The sequence below is a fragment of the Condylura cristata genome, unplaced genomic scaffold (genome assembly GCF_000260355.1).
Source record: "Condylura cristata isolate star-nosed mole 26May11 unplaced genomic scaffold, ConCri1.0 scaffold00022, whole genome shotgun sequence".
NCBI lineage: Eukaryota > Metazoa > Chordata > Mammalia > Eulipotyphla > Talpidae > Condylura > Condylura cristata.
In genome coordinates, this window is record NW_004567123.1 from 6,568,443 (window position 1) to 6,582,021 (window position 13,579).

Consider the following 13,579-nt stretch of genomic DNA (forward strand, 5'->3'; position numbering starts at 1 on the left):
TGACCTGCCCTCTGCTCCCCTCAGCAGTATATTTCATCAGTCAGCCTGTTCTGCTCCCCACTCTGTCTCTGGTGAGTCCTCTCACAGCCCCTGCACCACTGGCCTGTACCCTAGTTCTGTATACATAAATAAATTTTAATAACAAAAAAGGTTGAGGAAGGCTCTCCTTCCAGAACATTCCTTGGACTCTGCCTTTCATTCTTTGGAGCCTATGCTTCACAGTCAGTTCAGCAAGAGTATCTTAACTCAAGGCTTGGACTGTGATGTCTACAGAGAACAGAGCACAGAGCCTGAGGCCAGTCTGCCTCCAAAGTTTTCCTTTTTTACAGCAGGGAGATTGCCTTGGCCGGGGTTTCAACCAGTCTGTGGCACAACCGGTCTAAAATGTGGGTCTCCCGATCTCCTGACACTTGGTCTCTATGCTTCTATACTCAGCATTTGAAGGCTCAGTCCTTGAAGACACAGTGACAGGTATTCACAACAGCTGCTGTGGGACTGTCTTAACAATTTTCACAGACTGCGGGGTTAAGCCGCAGTTCCGGAGGATGGAAGTCCAAGGTCAGGGTTCCGTGCCAGGTGAAGGCCCTCTTCCTGGCTTGGACACCATTATGTTGCTGTGTTCTCACACAGTCTTTCCTTGGTGTATGCAGAGGAAGAGAGCTTTGGTGCCTCATCCACATCTTCTAAGGGCCCTAATTCTATTGCTGGGGTCCTGCTCTCAGGGTCTGCTCTACACCTAATTAGGTACCAAAATCCCACCTCCAAATATCATCCTATTGGAGGTTAGGGCTTCGTTATATGAGCTGGGTGTGTGGGAGGAAGGAGGAAAATAAGCACTCAGAAAATAGTAGGGACCCTACCCTTCTTTGGAGTTCCTTACTTGGCAAATGCTTGTGAATGCTGTCTTTCTTCTTTGTGCAGGAGAAACTCCTGACAGAATAGGAAGCAGCTGCCCTGCAGAGTCAGCTGGAGCAGGGTCAAGAAGTGCTTTCTGACTTGCAGGCACAGAGAACCGGATTGCAAGCTCAGGTCAGCTCACACCTGTGCACCATCTGTTAGGCTTCACCCCATAGCATGAATCAGCAGTCACGACACATTTTGATTCGGGTGTCATATGCTGCAGAAGCTTGCATGGCTGTCTAGCTTGGGGGTCCTGCACCCGTATACAGGTGCTCTGAACCAGAAAGAGGGCGTGCTCACTAGGGTAATCAGCTCACCCAACCTGTCCTGGAATAAGAGTCTCCAGGGGTGCAGAATTTTCATGCTGACATTGAAAAAGTCCTGGGTAGACAGAGACAGTGGGTTATGCTAATTTCCAGCCCTTCAGAGATGTCATTTGAGCCCCCATTAAGTTATCATCCCTTCCCTTACAAAAGTAAAGCTATCTGATTTTTGCAAATTCATATATATTGCCTAGTTTGAACTTGTTTTTAGAAATAAGAAATGGGGCCCTCCCTGGTGGTGCAGCGGGTTAAAGCACAGCACTAAGAAGCTAAAGCCACTTTAGCATGAGTTAGACCCCAGGCCCGGAGGTGACCCACATGGCGTAGCAGACCTCTCCTGACCTGCCCGCTGCTCCCCTCAGCAGTGTGCTTCATCAGTCAGCCTGTTCTGCTCCCCACTCTGTCTCTGGTGAATCCTCTCACTGCCTCTGCACTTCTGGCCTGTACCCCAGTTCTGTATGCATAAATAAATAAATCTTAAAAAAAAATGCCTCTGGGCCCTACCTAGTGGCACAACAGTTAAAGCACAGCACTAAGGAGCTGTCTGCAGCCACTGCAGCATGAGTTAGATCCCAGCCAGAGAGTTGACCCACATGGCAAGGCAGACCTCTCCTGTCTTGCCTGCTGCTCCCCTCAGCAATGTATTTCAGTAGACCTGCCTGGTGGATCCTTTCACCCCCCACACCTCTGACCTGTACCACAGTTCTTGTATGCCTGAATAAATAAATTAAAAAAAAAAAAAAAACTGTCTTCTCAAAATGACCAGATGTGTCGTTTTGGTGACTTGGTAGTGTGTGGTGTCCTGGGGTCCTGCAAAGAGAGAGTGTGAGTGTGTATCTGTGCCTATGCATGCATTTATTTGCACGTGTTCCTGTGTCACATGCGTGTGAGATCGATGCACATGTACCCATGTGTGTAGTTCTGTGTAGATGCACACAAGCTTTTTTGCATTGTGTTTTTGTTTTGTACATGTGTGGATTGGGTAAGGGGGGGAATACATGGCCCTAGTGACTATGAGTTTTCCAAATTACCCATTACAACTCCTTATGGGGCAGTCACATGAGCTCAGGAGAATCAGTTGACACGCAAGAACTCGACAACCCTGGCTTAAGACACATTAAGAAATACCAGAGTAGGGCCTGGTGGTGCAGTGGGTTAAGGCACAGTGCCGTGGGGCTGTCCACAGCTGCTGCAACATGAGTTCGATTCCCAGCCAGGGAGGTGACCCACATGGTGTGGCAGACCTGACCCGCCCGTTGCTCCTCTCAGCAGTGTATTTCAGTGGATCTGCCTGTTCTGTTTCCCGCTCTGTCTCTGGTGAATCCTCTCACCTCTCCCTCCTCTGGCCTGTATCCTAGTGCTGTATGCATAAATAATAAATAAATCTTTAAAAATAAAGAAATACCAGAGTGCCTGGCAAGTGAAAAAGTCAGATTTATTTTCTGAGGCCTTTGTTTTAAATATATGTGTGAACATTTATTCAAATACATGCACACATATACTTATTTGTGTGGCTTAAGATGTCAAATATGTCTGCTTGTGTTTGAGGTGATAAAATTAAAAAATTCTGTGCTAGTACTGAGAAAGATGAAAAGGCAACAGCCTGATGTGGTAAATTTTTTTTCTCAGAAGCATGTCATTAAAGGCATAAAATAAAGTACATTTCACTAAAAGGAAGTGAAATTGTATTGAGACATATTTAAAAATATTACCAAACCACATCCTGTATAACAATTTATGTGCTTATATTAGATAAATTTGGCAGTGGGCGTCATGAAACACAGGTTGTACTCATTCTCTCTTGATGCCATAATGATTCACCACAAACATCAGACCTTAAAACAGCCTCCTCTGTGAGCTTGTGGTTCTGTAGGTTAGAAGGCTAGGTGGTTTGGTTGGTTCTCTGTCTGGGTCTCACAAGCTGATGTAAATGTGCTGGCTGATCTGGGTCCCCTGGAGGTTTGTACAAGGATGGAAGGAACAAGCCCAAGACTGGAGTCATTGGCTCCTCCCTTGGAGCTGAATAGACCACACATAATAAAAGCTCTGGGGATGGCACAGATGGAAGAGAAAGAACGGGCACTTTTGGTTTTCTAATTGCATGCACTCAAGAGTTCCTGTGACTGGGAATGTCAAGTCATCGGTATCGTTTCTCAATAAGGCTGCTTAGCACCACCTAGTGGTCAGTTTTGGTAAGAGAGTGTCATCATTGAAGCCTCTCCATCTCAGTCCTGGACAATGTGAATCTATTTTCTGTTGCTGCGATTTTTCTTCCAGATAGTCATATAAGTGGAATCAGATACTGTGTATCTTTTATCGCCATTTCTTTCTTTAACTTTTGCTAAAATTGGGATCCAAAGGGGGTTCACACTTTGTGATTGGTTTCTATGTCTTTTAGATCTCATTTAACCTATAGGTTCTGTTCTAGATTTTTTCCCCCTGAATATTTGAGGAAAGTGCATTACATTATTTTTTCTTTTCTTTTGTGGAATATGCATTTAGAATCCGGGTGCTGTGGACACCAGCTCCTCCTGTGCATGTGGAGAAAGCTAAGCTGGGATTCAAGCAGCTGTGGTGACCTTTGGTGCCCTCCCAACTGCCCACTTGATGTGCTGGCCTCAGTGATGCCAGCATCTGGCAGACTTAGTTTAGGGAACAACTCCGAAAAGTGGGGAACCTGACATGATTCATCCGATTCTGGATGTTTATTATCTCTGATATTTGAGCCTCTAAGGTTTCTTTTAATTCCTTATTTCTTGGAAGTGCTTCTTGGAATATGTAGACATGGGTAAGAATATGAGGCTGTACTTGGAATCAGATGGTATGTCTTGGTATTTGACTTGAGTTTAATGAAGTTTAATGAGGAACAGAAACCTGACCAAATCTGGTTAAATAGAAAGGACCCTTTTGGTGTTATTTTGAACTGGGGCTTCCCTGGTGGCTCAGGGTTAAGGCTTAGCACTGTAAAGCTATCTGCAGCACAAGTTCGATCCCTGGCCGGGGAGCTGACCCACATGGCTCAGCAGACCTCTCCTGTCTCTTCTTGAAATGCACTGCTCCCCTCAGCAGTGCATTTCAGGCAATCTGCCTGTTCTGTTCCCCACTCTGTCTCTGGTGAATCCTTCCACCTCTCACGCCTCTGGCCTTTACCCCAACTCTTGTATGCATAAATAACTAAATCTTAAAAAAAAAAATCCAGGCTTCTAAGAAGCTGCAAAAATCACACAGAAGATCCCCACATACTCTATCCAGCTTTCCCAAATGTTGACAACTTAATAACCACAGTACAGTTGTTATAGGGCACCCCAGTGTGAATTGGGCTGCCTGTCCACGGGGCCTCACCCACACACTTAAAATTCAGTAGTACACACAAAAGGGTCAAAATGGGCTTATTTACAAAGGGGGAAAGGAAAAGAAAACAACAACTGAAATATCTTACCGGCTCAGCCCACCTGGAGCTCTGGTAACAAACTAACTGAAAGCCCCGCATCACGCGGTGTGGAGAGCCATTTCCCGAGCCAGAGACGCAATGGCGTCCTATTTATCCCCCAATGTCCCAGCATGCCTGCTTAGCTCCACCCTTGGGTCCTCCCAGTTCTCTCCCTGGTACTGCAGAGAGTTGTGGTTTTCAATCACTGGAGTAAGGGGCAGAGTCCAGAAAGCCAGAGTAAGGGGTAGAGTTCCTTAGGACATCCTTCTCCTTAACACAGTGATTAAAACCAGGCCCTTCACCCTCCCTGGTGGTGCAGCGTGTTAAAGCACTGCACTAAGAAGCTGAAACCACTTCCGCATGAGTTCGATCCCCGCCTGCCCCGGCGGTGACCACATGGCGCGGCAGACCTCTCCTGACCCGCCCGCTGCTCCCCTCAGCAGTGTACTTCATGGATCTGCCTGTTCTGCTCCCCACTCTGTCTCTGGTGAATCCTTTCACCCTCCGCATCTCTGGCCTATACCCCGGTTCTATATAAATAAATAAATCTTAAAAAAAAAAAAAAAAAAAAAGTCATCCCTCTACCACACCACCGCCCTATCCTTGGACTTGACTAAAGTCTCACTGGTTACATACCTAGTGCTCTTCTGCACCCAGGTCCTGCTTGCATGTAGGTGTCACTTCCCCTTCATCTCCTCCAGGTGAGGACGATGGCTCTCTCTGTCTTTGTGACCTGATGGGAAGTTATTTTGTGTACTGTCCCTCCACTTGGTCTCCCTGCTCTTTTCTTGGGACTAGGTTGATGTGCTGGGTGTGTGGCAAGCACACCCCAAAAGTGATGCTGTGGCTCTTGGGGCCTCTCATCAGGGAGACCCCTTCAAGCTGGAACTTGAGCACTTGCTGAAGGCATGGCCCCCATTTCTCCACTGTCCCAGAACCTTTTCTTGTTTTCCACAGGAGCAGCATGTAGAAGGCAGCTGAGGAATATTGAGAACAGGGAGTGTGACATCAACGGGAGCCAGGGTCCTGGAGTGCTGCTCACTTCCATCTCCTTTCAGTCCTTCCTTTCTCCTTTAAAGAGCTCTGTCTTTGCCCTTTGGCTTCTTTTCTCTGCTTCCTGAACAATTACTTGCTTTGCTTCATATACATGGTGAAGGTTAGCTGCTCCAAAATGGGCGGGGTTTATATCAACATGCCACCAACTCGCCTCTGCTTCTGGGACCCCCCATATTCCCAGGAGAAGCAGCACTTGGTGGCCCAAGCCCTGCCCCAGATCTACAGTTGCAGTGGCGGGGGTGGGGTGGGGGAGGGGTGGGCCACACTGCCGCAGGCCTTTTCTCTGGCTGAGATGGCACAGGCAGCAGACATGGGCTGGTGGACGCCTTCCCTGTATCCCCTCCTTCTTTCTTCTTTCCTCTTGCCCTCTACTCTCTCCCTTCTTTGTTCATTTTACTGCTTTCATGTCCTTCCTTCATGACAGAGACATGAAGGAAACCTTCGCAAGGTGAAGTTTCAAATGTTGTTGCTTAGGGAATGCCACATTCTAAGGCCACATCTGTATATAAAGTGAAGATCATCATAGGAATGTCATCCTCTAGATTGCCTGATAGGCACATTTCTGCCGTGTCACAGACATACAGGAAGTTGACTTCAGATACCCGTCTAGCCTTTGTGACTCAGATGTGTCTGGGAGACCAGCACCATCAACATCACGTGGCACTGGTTAGATGTGCAGAACCTTCGACCTCACCCCAGACCTGAGTCAGTATCTGCAACTTAACAACATCTGCATGTATTTCCAAAGCACATGAAAGGCTGAGAACTGCGGGGCAGTTCTAGGTAGCAGTGGCTTTTTAAAAAAAGATTTATTTATTTACGCATACAGAACTGGGGTACGGGCCAGAGGTGCAGGGGCTGTGAGAGGATTTGCCAGAGACAGAGTGGGGAGCAGAACAGACCAACCGACGAAGTACACTGCTGAGGGGAGCAGTGGACAGGCCAAGAGAGGTCTGCTGTGCCATGTGGGTCACCTCGGGGGCGGGTGGGTTTCGAATTCAGGCTGAAGTGGCTTTAGTTTCTTAGTGCTGTACTTTAATCGGTTGCTTTACCAGCTAGGGCCTTATAGCAGTGGTTTTTATTAGTTTCTTTTTCTTTGTGTCTGAGGACCCAGGATGCAAGTTAGATCTGTTTCTGCCTGGGAAGGTGAGCTTGTTAGTGAATACTAAGCTTAAGAAGTGTGTGCATGGGTCCAGCAAATGTAACACCACCTCTATTTTCTTACCTTAAGTTTTACTTGCTTTGAATTAACATATGACAGGAACCAGGAACCCAGATCTGTGCAGCTTCCCAAAAGCTAATTTATTTAAATACAAGTGTATGCATGTATACACACACACACTTTAACTACCAAAAAATGTATGTTGCACAATTGATAAAACATTAAGAGAAAATGAAAGCACCATTGTGAGTGAATAAGAACAAGGAAATTTTTAATCCCTTCCTTACTTAAAACAGTATTTAAAAATAAGTTTATAAAAAGTTTTATAAATATCTACTTGGTATGTTTTTTCACAATCAGATTTATGCTCATTTGTTGACGTGAAGAGTGCACTTTATTTGCAGTTATACATATTATACATGCAATCTCAGAGGCTGCTAATGCTGAGTTTGGAGAAGGAGCTAGTTTTACATTCCTCTTTGGCTTATGGATTCCAAAGTGATTCGTTGCTGATGGAGAAACTGACAGAAACAAATGAGCAAAACCAAATTGACACACCCAGTCTTAGTTCTCCCTGCCAAGTCTATGCCTTAAGGGAGGTGGGATGGATTTCCTGCAAGTGTGTCTTTGTCCGCAGACAGCAAATCTGGAACCGACAGTTAAAGATGCCCATGAGTGCTGTGATGTAGAGCTGCAGCTCTATAATAACAGATTGAGTTCCTGCGGCAGGAGATTGAAGAGACAGAGAGGGTCCTGGAGGAGGCTTCCTTTGACTGCCAGCTGCTGCTCTTCTCCCAGCAAACCCTAAAAAATGGGCTGGACCGATAGCGGATCATTCAGAATGAAGGCAACAGGTGTGGCGGATGTGTCTCCAGTCAGCCATTTACTCTGCAAGCCTTTGTTGAGTTCTACTGTGTGCAAGCCACAGTTTTAGCCAGCAGGAATGTGGCAGAATGAAACACAAAGCTCCATGACTTTGTGGAGCTTGAATACTAGTGGGAGAGACAGGTGAGGGATGAATTTGTCACAGCAGGACATGTGTGACATGTGACAGGTGGTAGGGGGTAAATTTCGCCTGGAAGGATGGGCGGAAATAGTGAAGGGGCTGATGGTGGGGATGTGGGAAATTTTAATAGTATGGTAAGAAAAGGCTGCACTAAGTAGGCCACTGTTTATCCCACACACCTCGGGGACATAGCAAATAGGATGCTCTGGAGTGTTCAATGAGATGCTACAGCGAGATGCCGAGCACTGTGTCGGTGCCTCCACTGTGCCGGGGTCTGGACAGTGTGTGGAGGCTGCGGTGTTACTACCGCTGCTGCTTTCCTGGTTTGTCCACCTGCATGAGTCATTAACATGGCTGTGTGCATTGTCTAACGTGGCTGCTTACATTGTCTGGTCTGTTGTTCATGATGGAAATATAACTTGAACTTCACCCATTTTATGAGAGCTGGGAAATGTCCCAACCTATCATCTCTTTATAGTCTTATCTCTGCCTCTCTCATCTCCATCTCTATCCATCATCTGTGTTTCCACCTCCACCATGCCTGCGTCTCACATCTGCATGCTTCTACATGTAAGTTATTTATGTTATTACACCTGCACCTTTATCATCTGCACCTGTACCTGTATCTTTTCTACTTGTCCCCATGACAGCTATACTTACACTTCCACCGATACCTCTACCCACACCACCTCCACCTTCTCTACATCTACATCATCTACCTCTGTATTGTCATGTGTCTACCTACACTCACATCTGTGTGTGTATCATCTAGTTGAATATCTACACACACGGATGTTGCCTGCATCGACATCACATCTGCATCATCTGCATCTCTGTCTTTTATACCTACAGGTGCACCATCCACAGGTCATCTTTGACATCTGCATTTGCATCATCTACATCTACACCTAGAGCTGCACTTAAAATTGCATCATCTGTACCTATATCATCACTACACCTGCCTCTACACTATCTATATGCACATTTACATCATCTACCACTGCTTTATCTGTACCTACATTTGTATCTTCATCACATAATCCTACACCGACACCTTTCCCTCATCTATCCCTGCATCATCGATAGCTACATCAGCCACATGTATCTGTATACTCACACCTACATGTGTGCCTACAAAACACTTTGATTCTCTGTTAGGTTGTGATTCTTTGATTCAATCTTGCTGATTTTTTTGAGTTTGGAATGATTTAAGCTAGAAGTGCCCGTGAAGAACAGCTTCCTTTTCTTGGGGTGCTCTGTCTTGGCTGTGAGTGCTTGAATGTTTACCAGGTACAGCAATATTTTCTTTTTCTTTCTCTAAACATGGTTAATATTTTGTGCAAACTTTCAAGTTAACATTTACATTGCAGTGAACACTTAATACTCATATTTACAAGAATAGGTCTTGGGGTCACATTTAAATGTCTGTGAATTTTTTTTTGTTGTTTTGGAGACAAAATGGTAACTGGATACCTCTTTTGTTTTTTTTAACTTCCAATTTTGACATAATTTCAGATTGACAGAAATGTAAGCAAAGAACAAGGAGACCACAATATTTTTAACTTAGATTCACTAGCAGTTTACATTTTGTCTCAATTGCTTCATCTCCTTTTCCTTTTGTATTTAACTTTTTTTTTTTTTAAAAGATTTCTTTATTTATTAATATAAAACTGGGGTACAGGCCAGAAATGCGGAGGGTGAGAGGATTCACCAGAGACAGAGTGGGGAGCAGAACAGGCAGATCGACGAAGTACACTGCTGAGGGGAGCAGCGGGCAGGTCAGGAGAGGTCTGCCTCGCCAAGTGGACTCCTCCCGGGCAGACGGGAATGGAACTCATGTAGAAGTGGCTTAAGCTTCTCAGTGCAGTGCTTTAACCCACTGTGCCACCAGGGAGGGCCTTGTATTTAACTTTTAAAAAGCAAGTTGGAGATAGCATATCCTGGTTTCCCTAAATGCTTCAGTCTGAACAGCCCACTATTTTTATTAGAAAAACAGAAAAAAAACAGAGTAGTGGCATTTTTAGATTACATTGATACATAATCCCACTTTACAATTTTTCTATCTGTGTTACACAACTTATGAGTTGAGTTCAAAGAAATAATTATTTCTTTTATATTCTTTCCTAGTGCATAAATGTGCATGTATGTGGTTATCTGTTTAAAATTATATAAAATCCATGAGCAGTATGATCTGGAGAAAATATTTTATAATTTCTCCCAATAGAGAGTCTCTTCTGCCCCCAGGTATCTATGTGACTGGATGAGTTAAAAAATGGTAAACACCTTCTTTCTGGTTCTCTGTGTCCGGCTGAGCTCCGCCTTCACTGAAATTCCTCTCACTCTGGTCACCCCAGGCCATGGAGCCTTTCTCAGCCCTGGACCTGTTGGAAAAGGTAATGCTTCCAACCTTGCCTTCTATTTTCCTCTTTCCTATTGATAAAAACAATCAAGTGGCCTTCTTCATGAATCTTCCATGCACTCTCCCTTCCAATCTAGCTGGAAAGGAAAGGCTTTCATGTGTGAGATGGTCTCCCTCTCTCTCTCCTGAAGCTCCCTCAGGGCTGCCTCCAAATATTTGCAAGAAGGGACATCATATTGAGTAGAGGCCACCTTGGGAAAGCCAGCCCTGAACTTGAGCCATTTAATTGGGGAAAAATACTTGTCATGAGCTTCACTGTTCACTTTAGCAACAAGTGCATACTGGGTCATGCCCCACCTGCCTCCCCATTAATGAGCTCTTCTATTGAAAGGGTATTCAGCACAGAGTAGATGCTCAGTTACTAGTTTCTGTGTCTTCCACAACAGAGAAAAATAGTTTGCTTGGCCAGAGAGGCTTCTGCTTTAATATTTGGTCCTGGAGGTGAACCCTGCACCTGCACAGCTGATCTAGTCTTGAGCAAAGTGACTTTTCTGAAGAAGAGAAGATGGTGCTTTGATGGTTTACACTTAGTATGCCCTTGAATGCACATGCTTCTGAAAGCTGAGAGCATTGTGGACACTGGTTCTAAGTTAACATTGCTGGGAGGCTGTGGTCCCGCCGCCGGACACTCGGGCTGGCTCCCTGCACTCACACGGGTCCCCATACTTGGCCCGGTGCTCTGTGCATGCAGCCCCAACATTCTCACTAGAGCTGAGCAGAGGGGCCTATCTTTCCCTGGGCTCTGGCCCTGGAATTCTGTAGCTGGCCCTGCAAACACCTGCATCTCCAGTGGCTGCTCAGGCTGGCTTCCTTTGATGTGTCTGCCCTCCTCCCTTATGACTTCATAGACCACTCTGCCATTTCCTGCTGACACTATTTAGGCCACAGTAGACAGCCTTGCTTTGTCTTAGTCTCCCTGTCTACAGAGGTTGAAGGTTGAGAAGATTTTGGAGTAAAAACGTTAGAAAAATCACTGTGTGAGTGAATGAAAAGGCTGTGGGTGCAGGAGGGTGAGATTTTGTGCCTTCTTAGTTTTTAGTTTTTCTTTTGAATCAGTCTGAAGAAATGAATATGACCTTTGCAGCAGTGAATTCCTTTTTTTTTCCTAATGAATTTAATAGCAATGCTTCCATTTTTGCTCAAGAGGAAGGAAAAGCTGATAAAGGTGGGATCCTGTCTATTTACCTTGGAATAATGGAGTTACCATGTGGATTGATCCAATTCCCACGCCCTAAGCCATTCTAAACTCATCAGAAGCCCAGACAGCTCTGTGTCTCTTCTTGGGCAAAGCAGGAAGCTAGAATGATTTTTTCAAGGGGACCCAATTGACCACGAGCAGGGGACTTGGGGTGGGACAGGAACTGCTGTTCCCACCTGGAGCTGTTGCCATAGACTCACAGGTCTTGGTAAGTTGTACCCAGTGTCATGGGACCCGTGGTTGTCAAAACAAGCAGCGCCCTCCCTCCTCTCTGTAAGCCAAGAGGTGCCCCTGATTTGTCCAGTGTCCCATAGTAGGTGTCAGAGCTGGGACCCCCACATAGGTGGTGGGTGCTACAGATGGAAGCTTTTGCCCCCATAGATTGTCGTTTTCTTTCTTTCTTCTTCTTTTTTTGGATCTTACCAGGGCTGTGCAGGATATAACAACAGCAAAATCAAGGCAAACGGCCTTCTCAAGAACTTTCCAAGGAGAAAAGAGATCATTGCTAAAGGGAAAGCAGAAGAAAGTCAGGAAGATCACCACTGAAAGGCCTGCGAGAGGCAAAGCTGGTGCAGTTGGTGCTTAAAGAAGAAGGTGAATCTAATCTTGAATCAGGGCATGGGGTGGCAAGTCTCCCCTGCCCAGCCGGGGCTCTAGAGGACATGCCAGATGGAGGACAGATGAGCAAAGCCTTCAGGACTCTATGCAATATGGCCAAGCCAGAAGTCCCAAAGCCAGAGCCCCCAACTAATCTCTACACTAAAAGGCGCTTCGGGAAGGTCTTGGGAGATGCCAGTTATGCAAACCCTGGATTCTGCTCCCAGCTCCTCCCGGCCAGAAGATGACACTGTGGATCCTGACAGCCATGTGGAGCCCTCCTCTGAGCAGTCCCAGCTGCCTTTGGGGAATGAACAGGCAGATTCCCAGGGGAGAGAAGATGGACCACCAGCTAACCAGCATACTGCAAAGAGAATGAGATAAATGCTGAAGAACTGCTGTCCCTGGGAAGAAACACAAAAGCCAGATGGAGGATGAGGAGGCTGGGAAATCCTGTCCTGTGGTCACACCTGGTTTAGAGGGGCCATCTACACCCCAATATCAAAGTCAGGATGGATCTGAGGGGCAGGGTGCGAGAAGCTGTAGCTGGCTGGAGGGAAGCTCTCATAGCACTTTGGCCAACAGGAAGGTGGAAGTGGTAGAAGCGGAGAGAAGCTTTCTGTGGAGAGCATTCAGATATATGAAGAAAGTGCTATAGTTGTAGAGAACACAATTGGAAAGGCAAAGGCAATAAAGAAGAAACTGAAGAGGTTCTAAAATACCTAGACTCCAAAGTGGAACCACTTTGAGGGAAATGCTTTGATATTTGAAAACAAATGATAAAGAGTGAAGAATCCTGTTTGTATCAGATTATAGCTGACCCATCTGCTGAGACTGGGACTGGCAATGAAGAGTTAATTAAAAAAATTTTTTTTCTTGTACATCTTTTGTCTAATTAACAGGGGCCTTGGGAATACAAGTGGGCAACCCATGCCCAGAAGAGGTACTCTGCCAAAACATAGTCATTTAGGAAAGACATGTCTTTCTTCTTGGCTCATTTGGAGACTCAGGAATGACTCAGAGGGAGTCTGGCTTTCACACAGATGGCACTGGCTCATTTTCATTCCATTTCCAACATAGCACACTTTATTAGATATAAAATGATTAAAGATACTGGTTTCAGTTTGAGTTTCATCCAGAGAATGATCTTTCTTTTAAAAAGAATTTTCTTTTTTAAAGATTTATTTATTTATGCATATAAGAACTAACGTACAGGCCAGAGGTGAGAGGATTCATCAGAGACAGAGTGGGGGGCTGAGCAGGTAGATCCACTGAAATACATTGCTGAGGGGAGCTGCTGAGGGGAGCGAAAGTGATCTTGAAGCAAAGATTTGAATGTATAATTGATCCATGAAAAGTGAGGGGATTAGGGCCCTCCCTGGTGGCACAACAGGTTAAAGTGATCACAACTGCTTTAGCATGAGTTCGATCCCCACCCTGGAGGTGACCCACATGGCTCAGCTGACCTCTCCTGCCTTGCTCACTGCT

At 45.6% G+C, this 13,579-nt stretch overlaps 1 protein-coding gene across 1 annotated transcript in view; it reads left to right on the plus strand.

Moving 5' to 3' along the window:
* The window catches only part of BFSP1 (beaded filament structural protein 1, filensin), a 29,763-nt gene extending 16,842 nt beyond the window's left edge, over positions 1 to 12,921 (plus strand). The window contains 8 exon segments of the mRNA XM_012728092.1: positions 943 to 1,029; positions 7,509 to 7,575; positions 7,578 to 7,722; positions 10,182 to 10,311; positions 11,921 to 12,020; positions 12,192 to 12,479; positions 12,481 to 12,696; positions 12,699 to 12,921. Coding sequence (XP_012583546.1) covers positions 943 to 1,029; positions 7,509 to 7,575; positions 7,578 to 7,722; positions 10,182 to 10,311; positions 11,921 to 12,020; positions 12,192 to 12,479; positions 12,481 to 12,696; positions 12,699 to 12,808 — 1,143 coding nt within the window. The 3' untranslated portion in view covers positions 12,809 to 12,921.
* Positions 12,922 to 13,579: the final 658 nt, after the last annotated feature.